Here is a 9,942-nt window from a genome sequence, read left to right on the forward strand (position 1 = left end):
GTAAAATAAAACTTGTAAAAGTTATTACACGTCCCTATACTGGAATTACGATTCACCGTTTTATGAGGAGAAATCGACACACAAACGATACCGAAGTGGCGGTCGAACGTGCACGCGAATAGCATTTTTCGAAATAAAATGATCATCGAGGCCAACTAAAATTTGGCATGGCTTGCTCGCTGAAATTTCACGTCGGCTATCTTACACCTCGTTTCGCTGGTAAACATATTTTACGCCTTCATGGCTATTACCACCTTAAAAATTCATGCTTTATTTTAACAAGTTCAAGAGAAACTTTTTTAGATTTAACAAAACTTTCCATCATGTTAATTATCGGTTTGTCATGCTACGGCGAGCTCTGCGTGAATACTCTTTGAAATTTAATTTCCCGAATAAAACGATAGCTATGGTTTTGAAACGAATTAAAAACGTCACGATATAGGAACGATGTGATATCGTTTTATCTCGTCCCTGATCTCGGTCCGATTTTCGACTAAATATTCAAAACTCGTTTTCCTATTTCTCTCTTCCGTCGCACAGCGTCGCGAAATTTTAAGAACGAAATTCTCCAGTTTGAACAATCGTATTTTCATTGTATCTTCTCTGCCATTGTTCCATCGTTTCCTATTTTCAGCTACCGAAAGGCAACTGGAAGAGAGCAATGGAAATGTGATTTTACTCGATTTTCCGTCTCGTAACTATTGAATTTTCGTACGTACTTCACTGAGTATGACACGGTTCCGGATAAACAGATTGCAATACTAAAATTTGGATGCCAGATGCCTTACAATATTATATTTTGAACGTTCATACTTTGACGCGTTTCATATTGTAATTCGGATGTTACTCACACAATATAATCTGTTACAGGTTTCTAGGAACGAAGGCAACGATTTATGCGTACGGCTTGCCAGTGGCCCTTCTGCTTCTTTCCGCCGGCTACTATCTAATCAAAGCTGCGATTGTGTCCAGGTACACTGCTTTTCACCAAAAGTACGCGTAGTCTCGAAATAAATCTATGGTTTAGGAAAAATTGTGTTGAAAAATGGACGGTAAGAAAGAAACGTATGGTGTATTCACTGGTTACGAGTGCTTGTTCGGACTGATTTCCATTTAGCGACCATGTATAATTCAGTGGAGCAAATCCAGTCTTCTCTCAAGTTTATTTACTATTAATCTTTCAACGGCCAACAGCGCATCCTTCGCACTAGTACAATACGTATCGATCTACGGATCGACAAGAAAAATGTGGCACTCCCCTCCGAGCGTAGAGACGTAGAGACCTGTGTGTGACGTGTAAATGTATCGTCCTTAGCAACGAGATATCTCGTCGTAATTTACAACGCTCATTCGCGGCCATTTTGATCGAACCAGAGTTGAGCATCGTTCGCATTATCTCGAATAAATATTAAATAAATAAAATAATAATCCAAGCAAATTCTATATTAATCGAATATTTTACCTGGGTAATAATTATTTGTTATTAGTAACAAAATTGTTTTCTATATGTATTCGAATAATGATTACAAAATTATTCGAATAATAATACGAATAATTGTTTGTGTACTTAATGTGATACAGATACTAGTACAATTCTTACTATTAATTTACCAAATGATTAAACTATGGAACAATATTCTATCATGACATTTGAAAAAAATTAATTATAAGAATCAATACTATAACAATTGAACAATGTAGCTCGAAAATATACATATACATATTTATATTACAATATATAATTTTATTCGAATAAATTCTTATTTAAGTATGTTATTCAATTCAAGTTTTATTTAAATAAATTCTTATACGAATAATCTCTTGTTCGAATAAATTCCCATTCGGACAAATATTTAACTGAATATTTGTTCATCAGTGACGAATAAAATTTTATTCCTAGTATTTATTTATTATCTGTTATTCGAATAAAATTCTGCTCAATAATATTTCTTGTTTTGATAAAAAACGATTACCGAATATTTTGGCGAATTTCTTTTGTGCAGATACACGTGCAGCATGCAACTGGAAATTAAGCAACGCGAGAAGATGAAGAGAAGAAGAGCGTTGCAAATTGTTCTGTTTTTAAAAGTGTGTATAATAGTGGGTCTCATAGCTGGGTGCGGAGTGGCGTCCAGGGTGTGGAAAGTCCCTTTCCTCTGGGCTATATTCTGTACTGGACATTCTTTGCAGGTAAAATAATAATCGTCTAATAAATACTATAACTTGCGGAAGATATATCTACGACTTCGCTATCTAACTGGAATATCTAACTGGAAAGTTCTAGGTACAGTCTTCTACTAGAATTCGATAAAACAGAACGTGCAGCTTTGACCTACGATTAGTTTTGTTTGAAAAAGCAATCTTCTTATCGGTTTCTGGCTGCCAAGTTTCTTCTTTCCTGTAGTTCGATCAAGTCCGATTTCGCCATTATCGAGATTTATATAGTTTGAATAAAACAAAACCGATCGACCGATTGCAAGGTAAAAAAGCGCGTAATCGTGCGATAAACAGTAAATGAAAGTTCTCTCGACAAAAGTCACGTTGGAAGTTTCCATCAATAGCCACTCGTGGCTCTAGTTGAGTCGAGTCTGGTCTTAAAGGGTTATTCGACGACATTTTCTTCGCATGCGGCCCGAGTATCAAATGTTTTCCACGTAGAGACTTTTCCATATGGAAGAACGATCGAACGATGGAAGACGACCCTTGCCTCTCTTGCACATACTTTTTCTAATCGAATATTCAATTCCCTTCACCTCGATTATTCTTTTCTTATCTACGTTGCGCCATTTTATCTTACGCTTTTTGCCCTTCCACTTTCTTTTTGCACGGACTTCTAACTTACAATTTCCTCGCGCCGCATTACGACGCGTTTTATCGTTATTCGGTAAGTGATCGCTTTAGAATTAGCTTCAGCGATTTAATACATACGTATACATATGTCATACATATTTAAAAAAGTTCGTTTGTTAATAATTTCTGTGCAAGTGCGATAGTTGGTATTCCTCCGTCAAAGATTTACGCGCTTCAACAAAATGAAAACGTGTATTATTAGACAGTTCGAAACGCATTTACTTAAGGTAATTTCTCAGAGAGAATGCTTTGAAATATCAGCAAAGGATGGTTGAAAATCGGGGTATGTGAGCTTCAGGGCAAACGCTCGGTAAATGCGGAAACGTCCGTACCATAACGAAAACGAATTATTCATATGAAACGAAGCGGATGCCTCTACTTGATCTCATGCGCAAAAGAGATATGTAGCTGTAGTTGCAATTTGAGTTAGCGTTTTTGGTGTCAGAAGATACCCCGTGAAAGAAAAGTCGTAAAACTTTCATAGCGAACCAAATATCGCCTCTGGCTGGTAACAACATTTTTTATTTGCAAGTTTCGCGTGACAGTAGCAGCAAGGGAATGAAAGCGAAACGCAAATACGTCGTTGAAAAAATAGATTTCCACGAATTGTTTTTGATATTGCAGGGTAACTCGAATATTTTTGAATTAGTTTTGACGATAAAAGGCAATTATCACGTAGATTAAAAAATTGTACGTGTATTTAAAATTCCATTGAAATTGGACGTTCGTTCATCGAATGAAACTCTTGCCAACTTTATCGAGCGATCCGACGGAATTAAAATCTTTTCAGCTATTTGTTGCTTAGACGAACAATAAAGTTATTCAAACGAACGATTCAAAGGCATATCGAATGAAACGGTCGTCCTTCTATTCTTAGCAAATTTTCCCGGACGATATTCCACTTTTGGTTTTTAGCTGTTTTAACGTTTCCCTGGGAAACGTGGGCGATGCACGTAAGTATACGTCACCACTAATTGCTAATAGGATCAATTTGTCTTCGCGTTTGGTCTGCCCATCGAGTAAGTTCGAATTCAGCACCTAAACTTTATCCGATTCGCTTGAGATTCGCAGCCTCTATCGGTAACGTTAAATATCACACGTGTATCCCATTTCTGCTTTCTTTTCTTTGCATGGATGATCCATCGACCGATCGATACGGCAGGGACTAGTTGTAGCGCTATCCGTCGCGTGCAACTGCAGAGTTTTGAAAATCTACACCAGGAAGTCGTACAAGCAACCAAAACAACAGGTAAATCTCTATCCTCTGTTTTTCTTTTCTCTATTCCCCAAAAGGTGCCTAATTTTTGAAAACCTCATTCCGATCTGTGTTTAGTTTGTTATAGTCCGACAGCTAACGACAGATTTGTTTGACTCATTTTCTTAACTTTGTAAAACTGTTTTTCATAGTGAATATGTCTAATTAGTTGGTGTCTGGTGCGAGTGACAGAACGATTTCGATCTGATTCATTAAAGTAACTCCTGATTCTAGTCTAGAAAAAGTTTGTCGCGCTCTTCGTAGCCTTCGTGGTTTGTGGCGCGCCTCGTCTCTTCAGGTGGCTGATAGACTTTGTCTTGCAGATAATGTAGTAGAGCAACCTTATCTGAACATTTATTTCATGATGTTCGTAGTTGAGAAAAGTTATTTCGGCGTCGTTAATGATCTTAGTCAACGACGTCAATTTTTGTTAGTAGTTGAAACACTCCTGTTGAGCCTTGTTTCGCGTGTATTTTAGAAAACTGCCATTTTTTTATTTATATATAGCACCAAAATAATAGAATAACGTTAAAAAAAAAATGTTAATAAAATCGCCTAAAATTTCTGTCGCTGACTTGCGAATTATTTCGATACGATAGTAACTAGGGAAAATACTTGAATTTAAACAAGCTGAAATTGCCCACAAGTAACCTCTGACTGTGGTGTTATAACTTGTCGACACGAGATTTTCAGTCGACTTGAATTATTTGATGTTTAAAAATAGATTTCATCGTGTGTTTATTTCGTTTCGGTATCTGGCCGGTAACATCACATTGCCGCGCAGAATCAAACGAATTTTATCCAGCCACTGCTATATCGTCGTTAATCGATATTAATCTTTCACAGTGATTTCACGCGCGATTCGAACGTATCCAGCGAACGAATCGCGTTAAGCGTCGAAATGTAACAAACGTATCGCAACACCGTTTATTTTTACAGATCGCGCATTCTAGTAGCAGCAGCATGCAACTGCTCGCGCCTGCACCAGATCCGGTCTAGATCCACGAATTTTGCAGACGAAGCCACCAACAAAGATGAAAATAAAGGGCCACCGAGATAAAGGATTTCCATTATATTTTTCATCCAAAATGATTCTCTAGTGCAGCGACATCGGTTCGAGAGATATTCTTCTCCTTCTATTACATTTACGAAACTGAGACATATTTCAAACAAAATCGATTTTCATTTGCTGCTCGAGAACGGTTGAAAACACTGGAAAAATATCAAACGTTTAAAGCTAAATATCACCGTGAACTTTGACGATTTTCTGCTGTGCTGTTTTCTTGGGTCAAAGATTTATTCGATTATAGGGGGAAAAAGCACGGACAAGGAGAGAGTTCAGGAGAAACGACCTCGGACGTGAAGAAAAAGAAACGGCGAGAGAACAGTCGTAATTTACTTTAAATTACGTTTTCCGCTTTCCGGTGGCCGCGTTCAAAGCCTGCGAGCCGAACGCGCTTGAGTAGAGGCTTTTCGTGGTAGGAAGCGGTAGCGAATATCGCGCACCGTTCCAAACCAGCGGAACTGGAAAGATCAAATTTCATGAGTCTATCGCGTCAGTGGCCACAAAGACGACCACCGGACGCAAACAGATTATGTCGAGATAGTCGCGTCAATGTATCGCGTCGTCGTTGATATCACAAGTCGAATGCCACGCTGTAAACGGCATCGCTCCGCACTACTCTGCACAATTTCACCAGATTGGAAGTAGACGTACGAGTAATTTTTAACATATCCGCGATGTCGCCTCTCGTCGCATAAACACGAATGCCTCTTTGTTTTGCCTTATTTTTCGAACCATTTTACGAAATTACTTTCTTTTCTCGATCTTCGTAAGAAAGAGTAAATCGCATAGAACCACTAACGAATCAACTAGCGCCAACGAACAGAGAGTAAATCACGCGACATTGCCGACGGTGCATTTCGGTAATGCGAGTATTTGCTCGTTATGGAGAAAATCGAAACGAAAGATGGAAGATCGAACCAATATGAAAGGAACGGTGGCGCGGTGCATTCAGGAACGCGTTTCCAGCGGTTTTGCGGCTGTCATTCTCCTCCGATGTAATTAACACTTGGTAATCACCTATGCGATCGCGTTAGTACACCTAACCACCAGCACTCTGTAAATGTAAACGTATGTAGTTATGAGGAAATAAATATTTTGAAATCCAATAGAAATTGTGGAATACCGATGAACATCCGTGAACAATTTCCCTAGTTAATCGACCGCTTCGTCGACTAGTTGTGGCTAGTCGAGAAACAAGATCCGTTTGTTAAACTAATTACCGATTTCGTTACGACCACGCCACGGCTCCCTACGTCCAGTTTCCCTATTCCATCTCGAAATCAATGCCGTCACCGCTCTAATTGCAGGGACAATTAATTTACGCGAGCTCGCCGCAATCCGTTATCGTTATCTCGATAATTGCGTGAATTACACAGAACAGGAAATTCTCTCGGAGATGGTAAGCATCTAATACGTATCTATTTGTGAACTGTAAACACTGAAAAGCGAAGTTTCACCTACAACGAACGCATCCGGTCTGTACCGATCAGCGAATAAACACGAACACCATCACCAGTGAAATAGTAATCGCCAAAGATTCTAATTACGCATATACATACTTGGTACACTTGTATCTCGTGCTCCTGCCAACCAACAAACAACGACTCAACTTTCGGTCAAATATAAACAACTTTACGTGAAAAGTCAGAAGATGGCATTTTTCTCATTCGCGGTGGGGTTATAAATTAAATCAAACTTTCATTACCTACGCGCTTTTATCGTTCACGAAAGTCGTGTTATTGCGTGCAAATTTGTATCACTTTCTTTGCTCTTAATTTTTTCAATTTCGCACAAAATATTCAACGAGAAAATGTCAAACTCGCGAAAGAAATCCGTCGCGTTGATTGCCATGTCGATAATCACTCGCGTTTGACTCAATTATGTGATTTTATAGGATTCGTGCGTTCAGAAGTTTAAAATAAAAGCGTAAAATATTTTAAAACCTCTCTAAGGACATATCTTTATGATTAGAAAAGGAGACTATATAACCGATGTAAACGTGCCACGACCGACCGATAAAACACCGTTTCATATTTCGCTGTCTCGCCTAGCTATCTAACATTTAATTATCGAGAAGCAGCGCGATGGCCGATGCAGCGGGCCGCACCCCTTTTCGCTCGTTCGTTCGTAAACAGTTTCTTTTTATCTTGTCGTCAACGCGACACGATGCGACTCGTGCCAAACGCGCCTATTCGATTCTTTGTACAAACGTTGCCATTCCGTACACCTGTTCCAAGATTCGTACAAGTACATATCTGCTATAAAATAATTTTTTAACTATTTCAAAGCATTCGAATGTCGGAACGATTTTGTAACTATCTTTCTCGTTTATCAACACGTCTTTCTATCGGTTTTTTTTTATTTCGAATAACGATGGCAAATGTAGTAAAAGGACGAAATGAAAAACACATCTCTTGCAAAAAGCCGAAACAGAATTCAAATTGGTAGATCAGTCGACCAAACCATACAGATAAGAAGCAAAGATGACTCATAAGTAGAGAAAATATAGAAGAACGAAAAGACATTAAAATACCGGTCCACGATTGTTCGTAATAGCGAGCGGAATGCCTCGTTTCCACTGAAACAATTTCGAACAATCTTTTATTGCTATTCCATGTTTCTTGAAAAAGTTGTCGCATAATACTTCAGTGTGGATAGAATATTTCTATAAGTTGCTGTTTGTTGAAAATGCCTTGGAATGTAGCGACGAGAGACAGCAGAAATTTGTTCGTTGTTACTTAGTGAAAACGAGGCCTTACAATCATGCGCTCGTCCATCGAAGTCAAGGCCAACCTAAGTAGATATCTGTTATATGTATAGCTAGGTCTGTGGATCATCAAAAAACGTGCAGATCAACAATGTTACACGAAATAAAGGTTAATTGATTTTGATGCAAAGACAACGTAGACGTCGAACAAGAAAGAAGTGAATTTTCATTAGAAACACAGCGGGCGCATTAATTCGAACGCCTATATATATGTATACATACGTTCACGAATGAAAATATTGAAACACTTTTTAAAACAAAATAACTTTCTAAAAATTAGATCAAACGACTTGAATCTTTTTTAGAAGTAAAAGGACTAGTTTACTAGATGATGCATAAAAAAATTTTGAAAAAATTGTAATTTACCGGAACCGCGAAAAAAATATAGTAAAGGTCACTTTTTACAACTTTTTTATCTGAGTCTGTAATGAAAATTTAAAAAGTATACTTTATGGATTTATGTTAATTATATATGTACTAAAAATTTCATTGAATGCTATAAGCTACAAACGGTTAAAACTGATGAAAATTGCAGTTTTCTACGACTTTAGGCCTATATCTGAAATAAACTACATATTTGTTCATTTTTTGATGCCTATTGCTTATTTCTATATTAACCGATTTCGATGAAATTTTCAGCATGTGTATGTATAGCTGACATAACCCTCCATAATATGTTACTTAAATTTTCATTACAGGACCAAATAAAAATGTTAGTAAAAAGTGACCTCTATTATTTTCTTCGCATTTCCAATCAACTGCAGTTTAGAAAAAAAAAAAAAATTTTACGCATCAAGTCGTTTGTCTAATATTTAAAAAGTAATTCTGTTTTAAAGGCTGTGCTAATACTGTATGTATGTATATATGTAAGCATGCATGTATGTATGTGCCAAAAAAGTAGAGTACGAATGATGAATAATCCGATTAAACACGAAATTCGTATTACACTTGGGAATAAGCACAACGAATAAAGAGTTAACAAAGCAACAAAGGTTTCTTTCGTTTCGTCGAATCGTAAATTACTTGCCATAAACACCCGATACCCATTCTCTTCTTTTAGAACTTTTTAAATGATTTTGTAACTTAATTAAAAAAATAACAATAGTTAAAAAATTGTTCTTCGTGTAAATTTCTCTGTAGTAACAAATTAATGATAACAATCATGTTTTTATAGTTCTTGTTTGGATATAAATAGAATTTCTACTATTAAACGAGAACAAGCATGATAACGCTTTCCTCCTTTTTTTTTTTTTGCTTTGTTTCCTTTTAAGATATATTCAGTTTTTCTTTTCTGTTATTACAATCTGTTTTAGAGTTTATTCTTTTTAAACAAATTCTGTGAATAATCCGAATTACTGGTTCTGCACGCATTTTTCTTTCTTTCACTTTTAAATTCGCGATATTTGTAAAGCGCTGCGATCTCGCCATCTAGCGACTAAACGCAATCGATTAGACAGTGAAATCGACATTGTTGACTGTTGATAATTACGATAGCAAGAACTGCATTCAACATCGGACGATACGATAACGTTATGCTTAAAATTTGTTTATTTGTCATGATAATCTTTTCTCCGTTTTTATAGGCAATATTTAATGTCCGTGAGAAATATTTATACTCTCGTAAAATACTTTTAAAAAAGATATCGAATTTTATCAGAACTAATATACTGATTGTACAAAATCATTGTCTTCCATCCTGATTTCTATTAATATTTACAGCTCCAGCTCTGAAACGATTGTTCAACTTAAATATAATTTATCTATAAAAATCTCTAAATTCCATTTATAGAGACGCTATAAATTTCTCGACGACGAAAACGAACATATCGTTCGTGTAATTTGTATACCACGTCTATTAAGCGAAGCATATTCCGTTTTTATATCTCATTTTATATCTGTTCACAAATAGATTTATCGATAACGACTTTTTTAATTATTTCTGTTTTTCTCCTAGATATCTGCGAGATCTGACACATCACATTTCGATAGATATATTTTTGATGG

General features: G+C 36.7%; 1 protein-coding gene and 1 long non-coding RNA gene across 5 annotated transcripts in view; one reads left to right on the top strand and one right to left on the bottom strand.

The window, feature by feature from the left end:
- LOC132915501 (latrophilin-like protein LAT-2) overlaps positions 1-6,283 on the top strand; it is an 81,088-nt gene extending 74,805 nt beyond the window's left edge. For 3 of the 4 annotated variants that reach the window (XM_060975371.1, XM_060975369.1, XM_060975370.1), the window contains exons 6-9: positions 871-972; positions 2,004-2,190; positions 4,013-4,099; positions 5,045-6,283. In XM_060975371.1, coding sequence (XP_060831354.1) covers positions 871-972; positions 2,004-2,190; positions 4,013-4,099; positions 5,045-5,104 — 436 coding nt within the window. In that variant the 3' untranslated portion in view covers positions 5,105-6,283. The remainder of the gene's footprint in view (positions 1-870; positions 973-2,003; positions 2,191-4,012; positions 4,100-5,044) is intronic. The other variant, XM_060975372.1, reaches the window with a different exon arrangement.
- LOC132915530 (uncharacterized) overlaps positions 1-7,344 on the bottom strand; it is a 52,237-nt gene extending 44,893 nt beyond the window's left edge. Inside the window, exon 1 of the long non-coding RNA XR_009659880.1 lies at positions 6,731-7,344. This is a non-coding gene — a long non-coding RNA (uncharacterized LOC132915530). The remainder of the gene's footprint in view (positions 1-6,730) is intronic.
- Positions 7,345-9,942: the final 2,598 nt, after the last annotated feature.

This window comes from Bombus pascuorum, chromosome 17, assembly GCF_905332965.1.
Source record: "Bombus pascuorum chromosome 17, iyBomPasc1.1, whole genome shotgun sequence".
Taxonomy (NCBI): domain Eukaryota; kingdom Metazoa; phylum Arthropoda; class Insecta; order Hymenoptera; family Apidae; genus Bombus; species Bombus pascuorum.